Consider the following 19049-nt stretch of genomic DNA (forward strand, 5'->3'; position numbering starts at 1 on the left):
AAGCCGTCGATCTCTTTTCTTGGCCACAATTTATCGGGACTTTGATTGCACATTAGAAAAGTGTTTCGCCTCTGGCTTCTGGGAATTTAGTCTGCAGTTCAGCAACGCTGAAATGCCACGCGCTTTCGAACAATCGAAACATTGGAATTTTTTGGGCAAGGACCTAAAATGCGGGTATCTCTGCATGGATTGTGGGAGAATACTTGTAAATTTGATGTAATCCAACGCCTTAATTGCCACACAACACAAAACAAATGCAAATAATATGCACGAGAAAGTATTTAGAGGAAACTTCGGGTTTGAATTCCAAAAACAAATTAAACGTGGAAAAATATGAAAATATATATTTTTTCGCTTGTAATCCTTCTCATAACCATTGAATTAGTGGACAATGAGCCGCAGACAATGGATCAGTGTGAAAATATATACACAAAATGTTCACCAGGTGTAAGCCCATTAATGGGACAACTAAAACCCACACAACTGACCTCAAATCAACTCAACTGAACTCAAAACTCAAATCATGTTGACCCGAACTCGGTTTGTTTGGACAGATTAGAGAGCCAAGCTACTTAGCCAGCAATGGGAATCTGGCGAGGATCGAGGATCACTTGTCCGCACGATCGGTCAATCTATTTAGTACCGAATTTCGGTGTTTTCCACTAGGCTTACATTTCAATTTTCCATTTTCCGATGTCCAATGTCCGCTATCGAGGGCCTGCGATCTCCCCTGTTTTTCTTCTCTTCTCTTCTCTTCTTTTTTTTTAGTTTTGTTTTTGGCCCCATGCGGAGTGTGAAAGGTATTATCGGTTTGACTCGATCTCGCATCGAAAAATGTTGTTGTCGTTTATGTTTTCAGTTGTATTTATCAGTTTGTGGAAATGCCAGTTGAACAATGAGAAATTATGAGACTTGCTTTAAATCATTTACCATTTAACATTGCCAGGATCCCACAGGGTGGTTTTAAGTTCTAAGTTGCTCATTGGCCATCTTATCTGCGATTCGGGATCTGGCATTAGGATTTTCTCGTCGTTAGTTGCCAATTGAACGGTTTCCTATATGCGGTTTTGACTTTTCCATCCTATCCAACTTTCCAAGGGAAGTTCCACTTAATTAGCTGCAAATTGTTGTTCGACTGCGAGGTTGAGATCTTCGATGGTTGATAAGCTTCCGGGCGAAAGGAAAGCGGAAAACTTTCCCTGCTTCCAGCGAAAGGGGGGTTGTATGGAGAAAAACGGCGTAATGATCCCATGATCGAAGACTACCCGTCTTTATAATGGGTATTCGAAGGTACCATAACTTAACAACATAATATATTGGTAGAAAGTAACAAATGCAGAAGACAGCCCAAAATACTTAAATAATAACTTGATTATATTAATATAAACTTAAAAATACAATATAAAACACTGCTTAAAGGCTGACATTGTAAGTAAGAGCTTGCACCATAGAATATTTCTAAAATCTTTCTTATTATTAAGCAGTCATCAAATCGTGGCATTTTAAGAAGGCATTATCCCACACTCGGTCAGCAAATCTTTTGAGCACTCACATATTGTGAATATCCATGGCCATATGTTTGGCAATCGTTATAATCCCTGGCCAAATCCCTTCCGACCAGAACAGACTATCTATCTATCTATCTAGCCATCTATCTGCCAGGGGCGTAACTTCCCACGACGCCGCAAACGGATGGGGTAGATGTCGAATTTACGATGACATTTATGCGTAATTTTTGGTCGAGTTTTATAGCCGCAATTGGACTGAGTGCGAATGGGAAAGCAAAGAGTTCTGTTTTCCACTGTTTGCCCCCGCAGGGAAAGTGTCAAATAAATTTGATTTGAAAGTGATCTCTCGTAATTGAAACGGAACAGTTAATTCGGGGCATCATTAAGGCGACACACCCACCTTGAGTACGGAAATCTGTGACCAGGTAGTGAGTGCTTCGCTAGCTTCCCTGGCACAGCCTCATAATATGCCACGTCATGACTTTCTTCCGTGTCAACGCCCCTCGTTCCGATTCCCGGATCGGAGCACCCTTTCCCATTCGTTCGCCGTAATCCTTTGAGATCCTATCGCGTGCTACGATCCTGATCTTCGGGCGACTCCTTTGGGCAGAAAGGCGCCGCGGGTTGCTCGCTCCGTTCGTGTCATAATTGCACGGCATTTGCTGCGTCGTGGAAGTGTGAAAATTATGGAGTTTCCTCACCCTTTCGGCATCTTAATGATTATGTTTGTTTCGTTTATCTTCGACTTGAGATCGCCAAGGCGGCGAAGGAATTTGTTTGGCAACTTTGCTTCATTCATATGCGTGAGTTATGGTCGCTGCCTTTGGGTTTCTAGGTTTCTAGGGGTAGGTTTTTCTATATGGGATTTCTTCCTTTTGATTTCCGTTTTTTGCGTGCTAAATTGTGTTTTACGATTATGAGTTTCCTGATCTCATCTTGCAGATATCAGGACCAGGACCTCGACATTTCGGTTTCGTTTTTTGCAAACGTTTATTTCTTTATCGATCTCGAGATCGTGAGAAGTAGTTGCGTTAGTTAAAAAAAAACTATAATACTGACTTTATATGGTAGTAACATTTCTATACATAGCTTATAATGTCTTAGATATATCTTATTCATATTATATTAAGTATGCTTAGAAGCTTTCATCTTAAAGCCCTTGACTAAAGTACTTTCCTCGTTTCGCTGAAACCATCTCCATTTTGTTTGGAGCTCTGCTTGCCCTCCAGCCACTTCACTTTGTTCCCCATTTCGCCATCCAGCTCCAGCTCGAAAGTAAATAGGCCCGACCACTGGCATCTGCCAGTGACTGTCGCCAGGTGTACCCATCAGATCCCCATCCACATCCACATCCACATCCCCATCCCCTTTCTCATTCCCATCTCCATCACTGATGTTGTAAACTTTTTTTCTGAACTTAATTAGCTTTGGCTGGGGTTGGGGCCGTGTTCTTTGCCATCGAGTGCCTCAAACCCCTGCGTTTCCATATCGTACAATTACCCAGTGGAGCGCGTGCTGCAACCGCAGGTGCTAGAGCAGCACAGCACTCGTCTCCCTGCCCAGTTTCCACTTTCCACTTCCCAATTGCCAGTTGCCAGCTCCCTGTGCTCAGCTCTTCCAGCACCCAGCTCCCAAATCCCAGATGCCAGCTCCCTACTTCGCTCTCCATCCCCAGCTGGCTGGTACCAATCAAACCTGCTCGGGAACTCTCCGCGCTGCCCAAACTGGAGTGCCGGATAAGGCGGATAAGCCGCACACAAGCGCACCCGAACTGGAAGTCAGCGGACCAATGGGCGTCCCGCTTGGCGACCGAGCAACCCTCGTGCGATTCGACCGCTGGCAACTTAACTGTGCTGCGCAGAGCGGGCCCAGTTAGTCAGCCTTGCGCAGTCGATGCGAACGGACGCGTCGCTCCAGAGAAAAGTTGAGAAAAGTTGAGAAAAGAATTGCACATAGTAATAGCCTATTGAGAAGCGAAAAACCATCGTGACCGCGTGTGAACTCGAAACTAACGATTTTAACAGACATATCCAAAATGGTCTTGAACACAATGCCAATGCCAATGCCAGTGCCCATGCCAGTGCCCATGCCTGTGCCCAGTCCTCCGGCCACCAAGTCCCGCGTGGCGATCGACTGGGACATCAACGACTCCAAGATGCCGTCGGTGGGGGAGTTCGACGACTTCAACGACTGGGCCAACGGCCACTGTCGCCTCATCTACTCCGTGCAGAGTGATGAGGCGAGGAAGCATGCCAGCGGCTGGGCCATGCGCAACACCAACAACCACAACGTGAACATCCTGAAGAAGAGCTGTCTGGGAGTGCTCCTCTGCAGTGCCAAGTGCAAGTTGCCCAATGGAGCCAGTGTGCATCTCAGGCCCGCCATTTGCGACAAGGCCAGGAGGAAGCAGCAGGGCAAACAGTGTCCCAATAGGTGCGTTCTTCACTAACAACCAAACCATAGAATTTTCAAAACTAACTCCATATTTTTTATTCTTTTAACAGAAATTGCAATGGACGCTTGGAGATCCAGGCCTGCCGCGGCCACTGCGGCTATCCGGTGACCCACTTCTGGCGCCGGGACGGCAGCGGCATCTACTTCCAGGCCAAGGGCACCCACGATCACCCCAGACCCGAGGCCAAGGGCTCCACGGAGGCCAGACGGCTTTTGGCCGGAGGACGACGTGTGCGCAGCTTGGCCGTGATGTTGGCCAGGGAATCGGCACTGAGCGACAAGCTGAGCAGCCTGAGACCCACAAAACGGCAGGCCAAGACTCAGTCGATCCAGGAGAGCAAGCGCAGGAGGACGGCTGCTGCCGATGTGAACCAAACCAAGCAGGACTCGTTGGAAGCAGCCAGCTATCTGCCCACATCGACGCCCACACACAGCAGCAACTTCAATCAATCGCAGGGATCATATGTGCCCGCAGGACTGGGATCAGTGAGCAGCCAGTGGAACGGAGAGATCTACTACGAAACGGAGGATCCAGCCTATGCCAGTGGAATGTACTCCTACGACATGCTCCACTCACCACTCTCCGCGCACAGCTCCACGGGCAGTTACTACCAGGAGAACAAGGCGCAGCAACTGCAGCACTCGCAGTACCAGCAGCAACTCTCTCCGCAGCAACATGTCAGCACAGCCAGCTATGATCCCAGCCAGCCCATCTCCTCCAGCCTGCAGTACGGAATGCCCTTGTACGAGAGCTGCGACGATACGTCCAGCTTGACCAGCAGCTCGGGCTACAGCTCCGAGGACTATGGCTACTACAATGGATACCTACCCAACTCGCTGGACGTGAGCAACGGCAGCCAGGGGCAGAATCCCAGCCAGGATGGCAGTTTCTACACCACCAGCTCGGAGATCTTCAGTGTGTTTGAGTCGACTCTAAATGGCGGCGTGTCCAGTGGCGTGTCCAGTGGCGTCGATCTCATCTTTGACGAAGCAACCGCCTACCAGCAACATCAGCAACCGAGCAACTTCCTGCAGCTCGCCAGCTACCAAGGACAGGAGCCGCAGGATCAGCTGCAGTCCGCCGACTACTACTACAGCAACACGGGTGTGGACAACTCGTGGAACATCCAAATGGACGCGACATATCACCATCACCAGTCACCAGTCAGCAGCACGGATCCCATCTACTGCTAACTCATCTACTGATCGGGTGAAGATCTCTCATCGCAACCATCGCAACTACTATTACTGAGCCACTCAAGCGTTGTTCTAGTCCCTAGTTGATTGATTTGCATTCATGTTCCCCTTTGCTTGTTGGTCTTATTATTATATATGATGTATTATGTATTGAACGTTTCTAGTTTGTACTTTTGTACTTGTTTCCCAGCTATTCCAAAGTTTTAGAGCACGTAAGCGTAATGGTATCCTTAAGCACATAGAGTTTTAAGTCACATCTCCCACCTATTTATGAACTTTTTTGTAGTAATAAACATTTTTGAAAAAAAATCCCCAATCGAAGCAACCTTTTCTGTGGACCTACACATGTCAGACAAGGGAAACCGGAAAAGTAGTTAGTATAACATTACTAGCAGCAAGAGTAACACCTACAGGTTTTCCAAAACAACAAATTTAAATTCGTAACACCTACAGGTTTTCCAATACAACAAATTTAAATTCGTTAGTCAACCAAAATCGTGTAACTATGGTTGGTACCGTCAATCACGGAATTGTCGTTGTGAGTACTAAAATGGAACTAGCACGTGCAATATAATCAATTTTGTATCCTTGAGAAGCGTCGTCGTAGGTCTCGTAGATCGCGCAGATCTCGCAGATTGCGTGCACAGGGAAATAATCCACTTTGGGGACGGGCAAACGTCATAACCACACAGAGAACGTCGGCAGCGTTGAATGCACTTGCTGCAGGAAACCGCGAACCAAATTCGTTGTTAGTAACGGTGCGGTATTCGCATCGGCATTGTAAGTTAACTGATTGAGCTGTACAAATTGCTAATGCCAATAAGTGCATAATTGGTACACTTTCATTTAGATTTTTTCACCTTGGCGTCAAGTGAAGATCCACAGAATGAGAATTATAGCGTTCAGAATCCCAATCTGAATGGCCAGAACCAAGAGGTCCAAGACGGCAATGGACAGCATCTTCGTCCGGCAGCTCAGGATGCTGATGAAAACAACAATATGCTAAATCAAAATCCTGAAGTTCCCGATGCCAATGATCTGGATGATGAAATGCAGGAGGATCATGAGGATCATGCCCAGGATCAGAATTAAGATTTACGGAGAATAGCGAATTACTAACTAGATACTTTTCATGTTTAGACAATGGTTAATGTATAGTTCTGCAATGGGGTTTCTATTATACAACATATTATTTATATGAATGTGTAGCCGGTCCCAATTTTAAAATATATTTATAACCCAAAAGGAGTAAATAAAATGGCAATTAAATCCGGGGTCGATTAAACGGCTTACCTCCTGTCAGAGGCCACTCAAAAATTTGGTTATTGTTTCCGATTTTTTTAAGCCGATTATAAATAATTAAAAATATAAAAAACACTCGCCCGGGGAAGGGGTTGCAAGGAGTACTCATCCCTAATGGGGGTTTGAGATCGACCATAAACAAAACGCCCATTAGTTGTCATGTTGCATGGAAAGTGTGCCGCTGACGCGTGCGACCTTCAAGGATATTCGCGCAAGAGAAATCGGAATTCAGAAATGTGGAATGACTTTGTTTCAAAGGATATTTGCATACGTAATTCGAGTGCGGCTGCGCCGAACCCTTGCCCAAATGAAAACATTTAAAATGTTTTGATTTCATTTATGTTAATTTCCAGCCATAAATCAGAACCGAGAGCGTGTGCTTCCTGTCGCATCCTGCAACAATATTTGTCCTTGCTGTTTGATTAGCCCTTACCCCGAACCCCTTAACCCTCACCATGCAAACCACTCGCATGCAAATGAGTCCTTTCTGCAGTCGCTGACTTTGCTGCTCATTTGGTGTTATCCTTGGGTGCCGCGAGGGGAGGAATCCCTGATCGCAAAGGTATTATGCAAATTTACTGATGCTGATCCTATTGTTGCCGGTGTAATTCAATATTCGCGTGAATAAGTGTGCGTATATAGGATATCTAATCTGAGGTTTCGCGAATTCACATTTGCAATTCCAGACGCTAATTTCGAATGCAAATACGCTTCGGTGGCAATTTGTTAATGCAGATTTTCGCACACTAATGACGCGCGAATTGAAGTCTCAATTTAGGGTTAGCTGCCATTTATTATCTTATATATAATAGCTTTCATTTATTTGAAATTAGATTGTAAATATAGAACATTTTTAAATCTACATTTATGTAGTTTTTTTGGAAATGTTTCCTCTGCCAATTGTTATCCATTTGATAAGCCCGCTGGTTGGAAAGGTCAGGTCACTTATGCAGCCATCTACCAGCATTTGACTGACGGACTTTCGCAGTTGACACAAACCGATGATCTCGAGTGTGACTTTTTTGACTCTTCACACACATCATAGACGGATCAGCGGAGGAATCAAGAGCGCAGCTGCAGCTTCGGGGAAAAACGATTAACAATTTACTTTATAGTACACGCCACATGCAACGCCTGCGTCAAAGGCCACAAAGGCGTGTTGCCACAATAAAGCGCCTGGCAATGTGGCGAAATCTCATCCGAACCTATTTAGGAGTGGCCACTTGAAAGGACAATGGCATCGCAGCAAATGAGGCGCGCTTAATGCGGCTTCAATGAGTCCTGGACTCGGACTCGAACTCAAACTAGAACTCGGAGATCCGAGGAAGCGACCTGAAAAATGCGAGTGACATGCGTGTCCCGCAAATTGTGCGGCCTCTTAATGGTTCGACCTCGAGTTGTGGGGTGGGTCAGCGTGACAGATTCGCGCAAACAATGTCGGTGAAAAGTAGTAAAATTCGGGTTCGAGTTATTGTAAAACTCTGGTATCATATTAGTTTTATAACATTGGTGTATCTTAAAAAATAAAACTCTGGTATCATATTAGTTTTATAACTTTGATGTATCTTAAAAAATAGAAGAAAATAATAAGCAGTAATCTATGCTAATCGCATAGACTAAAAATTAAAGTCTAAAATAAGGTTGAAAATTGTTTCAATGTGAAAAACCACATATGTAAATTGACCACATAAAATCCTCACTAATTATAAATTTTCAATAATTAATACAATATTTTGTTAAAATATATTTAACGCCCATTTTGATTTCTTTGTACTTTAAAATTAAAAGTTACAGCTAAACTACCAATACGATATTAATACTATTGAAAAGGATAGCCTGCGCCACCTAGTTTAAAAAACACGCCAGAAGCGACACCTGTTGGGCGAGTTTGTCTTGTTTGTACCCTTGGTATTAACGGTATTTTGCTAGAGCTGTCCCTAAGAAAATACAGTTGATGGTATAATGGTATTTTTTATCGGTGTAAGCGCGGTCACACTGGGGATGTGCAACAAGTAGAAATTGCCGCATAGTTTTTAATAGCGAATCGCGAACACATAACTAACGCTGCAGGTTCAAAGTTCGTTAAACACTAAAACAAATAGTAATCGTAAGCAAAAAGTGACAAACCTATAACAACGAACTGAGAGCTTGCAATGTCGGCAACGAGATTTCTGAGTGCCGTTGGCCAAATTTCGCGACAGCAATTGTTGCAGAATAAATGCACAAGAGGTGGGTTAATTGGAAGTTTGGCGATGAAAAAAAGGGAAAGTGCACTAATTCCACATTGGAATTTGGCCCCTTGGAAATGGACAGCACTCTAGCGGTATCTCTGTATCTGTATCTGTCTCTCTCCCCCCTCCCGTTCCCGTGCTCGTCGAGCCTCCCCCGATGCCGCATAACTGGACTTTGCACTTTGTACTCTCTCTTGACGTATAGCTGCTGTCTCTTGCTTTCTGATTTCTGAATTCCGATTTCGAGTGCCCGCGAGATAATGTCCACTAATCGCTAACAACGATCTCTTAACCCCACGCAGCCCTGCCCATTTCGACGCAGCTCCTCCAGAGTCGCCGCCTTATGTCCACGAATCCCGCACCGGTGGCCAACAAGCATCTGCACACCAAGGTGGTCAATGGAGTGCTCGTGATCAAGATCGACTCACCCAATGCCAAGGTGAATTCCCTGGGCTCCGAGGTGAGCGATGAGTTCGAGCGCGTGATCAAGGATCTGGAGACGAATCCGGCCGTCAATTCCGCCGTGCTGATCTCGGGCAAACCGGGCTGCTTTGTGGCCGGTGCCGACATCGGGATGCTGGAAGCGTGCCAGACGCCGGAGGAGGCCACGTTGATCTCCCACGGCGCCCAGGTGATGTTCGATCGCATGGAGCGCAGCAAGAAGCCCATTGTGGCCGCCATTAGCGGTGTCTGTCTGGGTGGCGGTCTGGAACTCGCCCTTGCGTGCCACTACCGCATAGCCACCAAGGACAACAAGACCAAACTGGGTCTGCCCGAGGTTATGCTGGGCCTCCTGCCCGGCGGTGGTGGCACCGTGCGCCTGCCCAAGCTTACTTCCGTGCCCACGGCTCTAGATTTGGAGCTGACCGGCAAACAAGTGCGTGCCGATCGTGCGAAGCGACTGGGCATTGTGGATCTGCTGGTGGATCCCCTAGGTCCTGGACTCCAGCCTGCTGAACAGAACACCATCGAGTACCTGGAGAAGACCGCCGTGCAGGTGGCCAACGATCTGGCCAGTGGCAAACTTCGCGTAAGAAATACTACTTTATATCCTGGATTAATAAGAACTATATTGTTTTCCACCATATTCCACACAGGTTAATCGCGAGAAGAGCGGTCTGGTCAACAAGATCCAGTCCTTCGTCATGGACACCGACTTTGTAAAGAACAAGATCTTCGACACTGCCAGGAAGCAGGTGCTCAAGGCCTCGAATGGCCTGTATCCCGCTCCCCTGAAGGTTATATATGGCACAAACTCTTTCCATAATTGTTAGCTAACCTATAATTTCAAACAGATTCTCGATGTGATCCGTGCTGGCGTGGATAAGGGATCCGAAGCAGGCTACGAGGCGGAACGCAAGGGTTTCGGCGAGCTCTCGGCCACGCCTGAGTCCAAGGGCTTGATTGCCCTGTTCCGTGGACAAACGGAGTGCAAGAAGAACCGATTTGGCAAGCCCGAGCGTCCTGTTAAGACTGTGGGTGTTCTGGGTGCTGGTCTGATGGGAGCTGGAATCGTACAGGTCTCCGTCGATAAGGGATACCAGGTGGTGATGAAGGATGCCACCGATGCCGGACTGGCTCGTGGTATTGGACAGGTGCAGAAGGGCTTGGAAACGGCTGTCAAGCGCAAGCGAATCTCTGCACTGGAGCGAGATCAGACTCTTGCCAGCCTGCGACCCACTCTTGATTACAGCGACTTCAAGAACGCAGACATCATCATCGAAGCTGTGTTCGAGGACATCAAGGTTAAGCACCGTGTGATCAAGGAGTTGGAAGCAGTGGTTCCCGAGCACTGCGTCATTGCCACCAACACCAGCGCCATTCCCATCACCAAGATCGCAGCAGGAAGCTCGCGTCCCGAGAAGGTTGTTGGCATGCACTACTTCTCGCCCGTGGACAAGATGCAGCTGCTGGAAATCATCACCCACCCAGGCACCTCCAAGGACACAGTCGCTCAGGCCGTGGCAGTCGGTCTCAAGCAAGGCAAGGTCGTAATTACTGTAGGTGACGGACCTGGCTTCTATACCACCCGTATCCTCTCCACCCTGCTGTCGGAAGCCATAAGGTTGGTTTGCATTCGAAGAAGGCTGAACTGACATTTATAATTCTACTCCTATTTTCATAACAGACTGCTGCAGGAAGGCGTGGACCCCAAGGATCTGGACCAATACACGAAGAAGTTCGGTTTCCCCGTGGGTGCTGCGACCCTTGCGGATGAGGTTGGCATCGACGTGGGCTCCCACATTGCCGTTGACTTGGCGAAGGCATTCGGCGAACGCTTCAGCGGTGGAAACTTGGAAGTGATGAATGATCTGGTCCTGGCTGGTTTCCTCGGCCGCAAGTCCGGCAAGGGCATTTTCCTGTACGATGGCCAGAAGAGGGGCACTCGTCCAGTGAACAACGATGCCGTCGAGATCGTCAAGCAGAAGTACGCGTTAGTCTCAAAGGGTGCCAATACCCCCGAGGATCTGACGCTGCGAATGGTCTCCCGCTTCATCAACGAAGCTGTGCTGTGTCTGGAGGAGAAGATCCTGGACAGTCCGCTGGAGGGCGATGTCGGAGCCGTATTCGGCCTGGGCTTCCCGCCATTCTCTGGTGGTCCCTTCCGCTGGGTCGATCAGTATGGAGCAGGCAAACTCGTCAGCAAGATGCAATCCTATGCTGAGCTGTACGGAGCTCCCTTCAAGCCCGCACAGACCCTGCTCGACATGGCTAAGGACCCGGCGAAGAAGTTCTACCCCAAGACTGGCTCCTCGAAGTTGTAGATCCGATCCAATCCGATCCCAGCCTCCGTAAAGCCGCCAACGAAATTTAGCTTTTAGTGCGAAGACAGGGGCAACGCGTGTCCTTGTGCATTTTTCTCAGAAAGGAAACCTTTAATGGTCCACTGCTGCCTAAAGAAAAAATAGGGCAAGGCCCTATAAAAATCCCTCTGATGAAGTTGTCGAGATTTAAATTAAAGTTTACCATGTAATTTTCCACACTTTCACTTGTTTATTATTTCACACAGCAGTTTGATATCGACCTAGCTCTTTATCCCTCTTTGTTTTACTTAAACGGAAATTCATTTGTACACAGATTCTATAGTTTAGGTTTCAATAGCAGCATATATACAATTTTCTTAAACTAACATATTTTCGACCTATACGAAGCAGCCAATTGAAAACACCAAATTAATCATTATTAGTATTACTTAAACTGTCCTCAACTGCTTCGTTCAGATCTAAATGGCTTATAATGAGGCCTCATTACTTCTTGTTCGTTGAAATGTGTCCGACTTAGAAACACTCCGTAGAATTATTTTTTGGAATAGCTTGAATGAAATCATAAGCAATGAAATTGTTAAAATATGTATTGATTTTAAAGTTGTCATGCAAGTAATTGAAACTCTTTTTAAATAGACCATTCTAAAAAGTGTGTTCGAAATCGAAACAAATCGTGGATTTTAAAGAATTTAAGGCCTTTGAAAACATCCCCACACTAATGAGTAGACACAACACATTAACAGTGAGCGGGCTGAAGTAGCTTAGATTCGAATTAGTACCCATTCCAGCTTCAGTTCCCCCTTAAGCTCCTAACTTAACTTATCCTATTCCTAGTTAAGGATTAGTGACTTTCCGCTGCTCTCTCCATTTCCTCATTGTTTCCTCCAATCGCGTCCAGAGCTGCGCCTTTGATGCCTTACAGACCCTCCATTGCTGCTTCCTCCACTTCCGTTGACTACGCCCGATACTCCTCCTCCGTTGCTGTGATCCTGGACGGGATATCGGGTCACTACGTCGTCAATTAGCTCCAGGATGCCAATCTTGAACTTGCGACGCTGCTGCGGAGTAAGAGCCGCCAGATCTGGTAGAATGCTGCGGAAGAACTCCATGTCCGCCACTTCCGAGGAACTCAGTCCGCCGTAGACACTTCCTGCATTCGTCATCGTGCTGGTGGCCTCGCATTCCGTCTTGATTCTTTTCGTGCTGCCCGGTTCGAAGGACGCTGGATGGTGTTCCATGGACATGGTCAAAGGATGCGGATGCGAGTGCGGGTGATAGTGAAGGGGCGGCGGTGTGCCATGTCCACCATCGCTGTAGATGAGCTGCGAACCCGTCTCGGCCAGCTGCACATCTGGAATGAAGTTCTTCATGCTGTCCGCACTGGCGGTATCGCTCCTGGCTGGTGAATTGCCTCCGCCCCCTTGATGGACGGAACTGCGAGTGGGCGTGGACGAAGTACGATTCATACCCAGGGTGTTGGTCACCGCGGGATCAAAGGCGTCGATGGTCTCCTCATCATCCTTCTCCGATATCGAGTACTTCATCTCCAAGACCTCCATGCTCTCGCCGTTATTGCCGATGCTGTTATTATTATTATTATTGATGTTGTTGGTGGCGCAGTATTTGTGCTCCTCGGTGGCATGGAGTGCGGGGTGGAGGAGGAAGGGCTGGTGCTGCAGGTGCTGCTGGGACAACTGGTAGAGAGTGGCCAGGCCGTTGTTTCCCTCCAGGGAGTTGCGGCTGGACTTCAGGAAGGGCAGTAGGAACGCCATGTGCTCGGTCAGGTAGTATGGCTTGTGCTGCGGCTCCGATCCGGATTGCTGCTTGATGTAGCGGGAGAGGCAGGCGCGGAGGTTTCGCCATCGCTCCTTGCAATGGATCACTGAAATATTATCAATGTTCTGATTAGCTAAAGAAGTTATAGTTAATAAATGAAGACTTACCGCTTTCTCTTGTCTCCTTTGAAATGAGCACCCACGCCTTCTCCTGGTTATCCCTGTAAAAAGTGATTTAAAGCAGTTAGTTAATGAATTTGAAACGTAATGATCTGGAGGATAGTATCTTCTGGGTTCTGAAGGACTCGCCACTCACCTGTTGCGGTACTCGGGCACCTTCTTGTCGTAGAGACACTTGTGGGTGCGCACCAGGTTGACGAAGCGGATGTTGAAGTCCTCGTCCGCCTGCATCACTCGGTTGGTGGAGCCAATGGAGGCGCCTGCTGTTCCGGATCCCGATCCCGAACCCGTTGGACTGTGGTGGTTGTAGGCGGTGGTGCCGTTGGCGGTGGTTCGCTCCTCGTGCTCGCTTCTGTGGTTGTTGCTGCTATTTGTGTTGCTGCTGCTGCGCGTTGAGGTGGTCATATTCGCTGGCGGTATTGTGCCTCACAGTGCCCCTAAAAGATACGCATTAAATGAAGTTTATGAAGTTAATAAAGTTAATTCGGTTTACTTAGAGAAATGTTAACGCACACCCCGATTACCAGTGGCTTAAGTGGCATGCTGTCATGTTGCACGTAAAGTGCCCAAGAAATGGCAACTTGAAGTTTCGTTAGCCACTCCAATATTTGATTTTTATACTTTCCTATCTATGTACATATGTATGTATATAGATATATGTACTATTGCTATTTATTTTTGAGCTGGCAAACAAAGAGCATTCTCAACGACTCTTTTTCAGCTTTTTTGCCTTTTCTGCTGGGGTTTTGTGTTCGGTTTCTTTTCGTTTTGTCGTGTTATTTGTTTGTGTTGGTTTCTGTTCTGTCTGTTCTGTTCATTTCAGTTCAGTTTAGTTCTGTTCTGTTCTGTTCTGTTCCGCTGTCTGTTGCTGCTGTCTCAGCAAACGAGGCATAGAGCTTTTCGCTCATATATATTTCGTGAAACTTAATAAAACATTGTTGTAGCCGTTGTCGTCTTTGTCGTTGTAGTTGTAGTTGTAGCTGTAGTTGCTATTATTTTGAGTACAGTTTGGCGAGCTGGATAGAAAAGCATTGCGTTGCGTTGCGTTGTGTTGCGTTGATGTTGACGACAGCCAACAGCAACTTTGTTTACTTTTCGTATTATTATGGCCACAGCAGCGACAATGGCAGCGGCCATAAAAATAACAGGCAATTCGGCTGTTTGTGCTGCTTGTTTGTGTTTTTGTTGTCGTTGTCGCTGCTGTTGCTGTTGCTGAAAGCTTTTGCCTGCTCCACTGATAACAGCAACAACAGCACAACTTGAGCAGCAACGGCAACAACAGCAACACGCCGCTGCAACAACAGCAGCAGCAACTCACTGCAGCAACAGCAACTCACTGCAGCAAACAATGTTGTGTTGCAATATCCGAAAACATGTTGGCCAAAAACCAAATCCGCTGAATAGTCACGAATATGTGTGCGAGTACCCACCGCACACTCACTACTCACTCTACTCACTACCCACTGCTCGCAAACGATTCGCTCTCGCACCTGCGACTACCTGTTTCGATTCTAATCAGCCCGCTCCACCTGTCCACTCACTCGACAGCCCACCGCCACCCCCTTCCATCCTTCTATAGACGGCGACACTTGGGCCGCTCTTAAATCTCCGACAGTTTTCCCGCCACTTTCAGCACCTTGCGGGCCCACCAGTTTGGCACAGCGAAAAACGTGCGCACAGTGGGATAAGAGTAATCGAAAATGGGAAAGGGAAATTTAGAAGCCACGTTGAAAAATGTAACAACAATTTCCACACTGGTTTAAAGTCTATCAGATGGTAACAATATTATTATTATTATTAATATGTGCTTATTATTTTTTTTTATTCTAGAGATTTATAAAGAAGAGTTTTTTAATTTTTTCGGACATCAGAAACAAGCAAGAGAAATGTTTTAATAAAACTCCCATCTAATCTAAAGCCCGTAACAATTTTTGTCCACTTTCGTAGCGCTTTTGTCCCACTGTGCGCTGGCAGCATTGTTGTTCTTCGGACAGTCATCATTATTATCAGCGAACATCATTATCAAGGCGAACGTTGTTCGCGTGTTTTGGTTCTACCCGTTGCTGTTGTTGTTGTTGTCGCTGTTGTTTTTGTTAATGTTATTGTTGGATTGTTGTGTACGGTGTGGCGGTGTGTGCGGTGTGGGCGGTGGGGAATGGAATGGGAAAGGCAACTGGAAGGGGCAGAAAAACAAGCAACCCGGGCTATATGGCCATATTTATTGTATTACGTCTATTTAACATAAACATATCAGCATGAGCGCACTAATTCCTTGAGAAATGTTCATGTTTATCTAATAACAACGGGGCACGGCGAAAAGTACAGCAACGTACAAACCGAAAAACACAGAAACAGAAACTGAAACAGCAACAGCCAAACACAAAAACCAAAGAAAAGCAACAACAACAATAACAACAACAGCAGCAGCAACAAGAAGAAGAATAATAAGAGAATTTATTTCTAAAGCTAACAAAACACAGAAAACTTGCAGAAATCCCCGGCGCGCTCTTTGTTTCCCTCCACCAACAAAAATACATACAGTATATTGTATATTCCGTGGCCCAATGACAGCAACAACAACGAACGCAATAACTTTGTTAGATAGACCAACAACAACACTATACACACACACACGGGCAGTCGCACACAAGGAAACAATATGGCATATAGAATTTTTTCATTCTGCTGCTTATCAGGCTGTTGTTGTTGTTATTGTTGTTGCTCCTCTAACTCGCGATGTTGTGCGAAGAGAAGAATTCATTACCTTTTGGAATTATATTCGTTGAAATTGACAGTTCTTTGGATTAGAAATAACTCCTGTTGCAGAGGCGATTTCAAAACGCGACAACTCCTTGCGCGCAGCGATTTCAAAACGACACGATACACGGCACACAAATAAAACGGCGCCAAAAATATTTTTGTTGCTGCTGCTGCTGCTGCTACTGCTACTGCTGCTGCAGCGACTGACGACTGACGTAACGTACAAAAATGTTGAATTCGAAAACTCGCGGTCGAGTCGTCGACGGTGCACGGCGCTCGGGAATCGGCGGCGGACTGTTGGATTGTTGGCAATGTCGTATGTTTCGCGTTCCAAGCGACGAAGGCGACTAAACACACAGAGAAAAACGCACAGACACGGCCACAAATGCGACTGCTGCCCAGCGAGAGCGAGCGGTGCACTGAGAGAAATAGCTGAGTAGTTACTTGGTAATTTAAAAAAAAAATATTTTAAAGTTATTATTCTATAGTATTTAATTTTCTCTACAATATGTTTTGGCTTGCCTTCAATTTATTGAGATTGGGAATAAAGATAGCTATCTCCTGACTTTTTCATTTTCAACGTAAGCGGCATTATTTCATTTTAAGTTATGTATATAAATCAAGTACCAATGAAATGCGTATTCTCTCAGTGTATCACCCAGTATCTATCGGCTACGTAGAACACTGAAGCAACAGCAACAACATGACACGAGCGGACGGCGGCGAGCAAACAGAGAACAACAGAGACCCCGCTCTCCGCCGCACACACACAGATACTCACACGGACGCACACCAGTGCGCCAATACAAACACACACAGCTGGCTGCTCAACAGCAGGCAACTTTTTATTGTTGTTGCTGGCAACGAACAACAAATAAGACAAACAATGCACACACACACATACAGATACACGTATGACGAGTGTTTTCGAGTCGGAGAAACGGCAACTGCGCGGTATGAAATGCAAAGATACAGATACAATACAGTTTGGTGAGGGGTAAGGAGGGGAGGGCTACGGCACAGGCCAACAAAAATTGTTGCACTGCAACACGAATGTTGCCTGCCGTTAGAGGCAAAGTCACCCCGAAAGGATCTGTCAAAAGGATCACTTTAGCGTACTTCTAGGTATACGTCATCCAAATCTAATGATTCAAATGGATTTTGAAATGGGAATACATTTTTCAGATCTATTTCCAATTTATTATGAGTTTTACAAAGTGATTTCCTTAATATAAAAAAGGCGAAATCTTAGCTCTATAAATTAAATCCAATTATCTCTGAGGTTGATTATTAAATATAACATTAAGCTTATTATTTCTGACTGAAGGTATTGCTTCTATTATTCAAATTATTTTTTTCCAGAAAAGTACCCATTTTCCACGCTGTAATCCTCACAAAAAATAACAAAACAGCAACAACACAAATAGTTTTACCTGAAAATGTACATGCGAATTTTCCAGTGATCATAATTCCAGTGTGCGCTGCTTCCACTGCTTCTTCTTTGCTCTAATTCTCAGGAAACATTGAAACAACAACAGTTGCTTACTCAGTACCGCACACAAACACACGCACACGAACAGCTGCCGCGCTCTCAGAACCAACAACAAAGCGAGCAAACAAAAATCATTTTGTTGTTGCACAAAAAGCTTTGCAATATTTCTGCCGCTGCCGACGTCGCTGCTTTTGTTGGCTGCTGCTTTGTGCGGCTGTTGTTGCTGCCCGTGTTTCCAACAAGCTTTCCAACAACATTTGTTTACATTTCAAATTTATTAGACGAGCTTTTCGACCATTTGACCGCGTTTCGTTGGCTCATCGCTAGGTGGCGCATGCTACTTCCGGTGCAAATTCTCAAGAGCAATTTTTTGTATTTTCAATGTTTCTACTTTTCTGTGCCTTAGTCAAGAAATTAAATATGTTTTTATTAAATAATTCAAAGGTGTTTCAGATTCTTTACAATGCACAATCTTTTCTGGACTAAATAACTTTGGGTTAAAATAAATATTTTTATTCAAACAAAATTATTACTTAACTTAAGAACATAACACTGCCATTTGCCACCAACGCTCATTTCAAATGGCATTATTCAAACACTCACATTGCGATTCACACGCGAAAAGCTCGACAAAGCTCAAAAGGACTAGCTCCTTAGGCCAAAACTGTCAGTTGGACGGGTCGGGTATATGAGTTCCGCCTGACAGCAGACCACCAACCCAGTTATTTGCAGCACTTTAACGATTTGTTTACAACTTTGTTGCCCTGCAATTTACCGCTAGCATACGGAGCTGGCAGCCAGCCCAGCGCTTTTCACCCCTTTCCGTTCGCCTGGAAAAGCTTTTCGCGGCGGGCAGGATGTCTTGTACTGCGTGTGCTCAAAAATTCAATAAAAAGGAGGCTCGTTTCTGTTGTGGCCTACATGCCACAGCAAGGACGAGTGCCATCGGTTCGCCAGCCGAACGCGAGCCGAGGAAAACTTGGTCACCGGGTGGGAGGAAATGGGAAATGGAACGAAAATGGGGGGGCGGGTGGCGATGGGAGCTAGGAGAGAGCTTCCAAGTGCAGCGGAGCTCAGTTGCCACAGGACAGTCGAGGCGAGTGCTCGTCCTTGGTCGCAACGGGCTCCCGGAAAAGCGGTCCTTCGGCTCTCGAGTGTCAGGATTGTTTTGGTTACGCGACTGCTCCGCTAGTGTTGGTGACAGTGACCAGCTGTGTGCGTTTGTGTGCGCTTAAAAATATATTCGCCATGAATTATTTACCCAAAACGCGTGCTGGAAAGTTTTGAAAAGTGCGGAGAACGACGGCAGTTGAGTCAGCGGAAAGTTTCGACTCAAAGAACACTTTTTGTTTGACAATTTGCAGCGGCATCAAGGATGCAGTCTC

The 19049-nt window shown here is 46.1% G+C and overlaps 4 protein-coding genes across 9 annotated transcripts; 3 read left to right on the forward strand and 1 right to left on the reverse strand.

The window, feature by feature from the left end:
- Positions 1-3543: 3543 nt before the first annotated feature.
- On the forward strand, positions 3544-5156 carry LOC122626654 (transcription factor glial cells missing). Its single transcript, XM_043806982.1, has 2 exons — positions 3544-3941; positions 4013-5156. Exons 1-2 carry the CDS (start codon positions 3544-3546, stop codon positions 5154-5156), a joined length of 1542 nt encoding a protein of 513 aa, XP_043662917.1.
- Positions 5157-5525: 369 nt separating this feature from the next.
- LOC122626463 lies at positions 5526-6412 on the forward strand. The gene is made up of 3 exons (XM_043806737.1): positions 5526-5697; positions 5756-5939; positions 6010-6412. Exons 1-3 carry the CDS (start codon positions 5665-5667, stop codon positions 6249-6251), a joined length of 459 nt encoding a protein of 152 aa, XP_043662672.1. The 5' UTR covers positions 5526-5664; the 3' UTR covers positions 6252-6412.
- A 2032-nt stretch (positions 6413-8444) lies between these two features.
- On the forward strand, positions 8445-11675 carry LOC122619587 (trifunctional enzyme subunit alpha, mitochondrial). The gene is made up of 5 exons (XM_043796611.1): positions 8445-8690; positions 8995-9722; positions 9790-9930; positions 9988-10757; positions 10821-11675. The coding sequence occupies exons 1-5, from the start codon at positions 8615-8617 to the stop codon at positions 11455-11457; spliced, it is 2352 nt and encodes a 783-aa protein (XP_043652546.1). The 5' UTR covers positions 8445-8614; the 3' UTR covers positions 11458-11675.
- On the reverse strand, positions 11664-16489 carry LOC122619597. 6 transcript variants are annotated; one of them, XM_043796630.1, is made up of 4 exons: positions 16177-16489; positions 13549-13849; positions 13401-13453; positions 11664-13339 (listed from the first exon to the last, which is right to left on the reverse strand). In XM_043796630.1, exons 2-4 carry the CDS (start codon positions 13815-13817, stop codon positions 12330-12332), a joined length of 1332 nt encoding a protein of 443 aa, XP_043652565.1. In that variant the 5' UTR covers positions 13818-13849; positions 16177-16489; the 3' UTR covers positions 11664-12329. The 6 variants fall into 6 exon arrangements, with proteins under 6 accessions (XP_043652565.1, XP_043652592.1, XP_043652601.1 ...); XM_043796657.1 differs by lacking the exon at positions 16177-16489 and adding an exon at positions 14954-15046; XM_043796666.1 differs by lacking the exon at positions 16177-16489 and adding an exon at positions 14903-14920.
- Positions 16490-19049: the final 2560 nt, after the last annotated feature.

The sequence above is a fragment of the Drosophila teissieri genome, chromosome 2L, assembly GCF_016746235.2.
Source record: "Drosophila teissieri strain GT53w chromosome 2L, Prin_Dtei_1.1, whole genome shotgun sequence".
Lineage (NCBI taxonomy): Eukaryota > Metazoa > Arthropoda > Insecta > Diptera > Drosophilidae > Drosophila > Drosophila teissieri.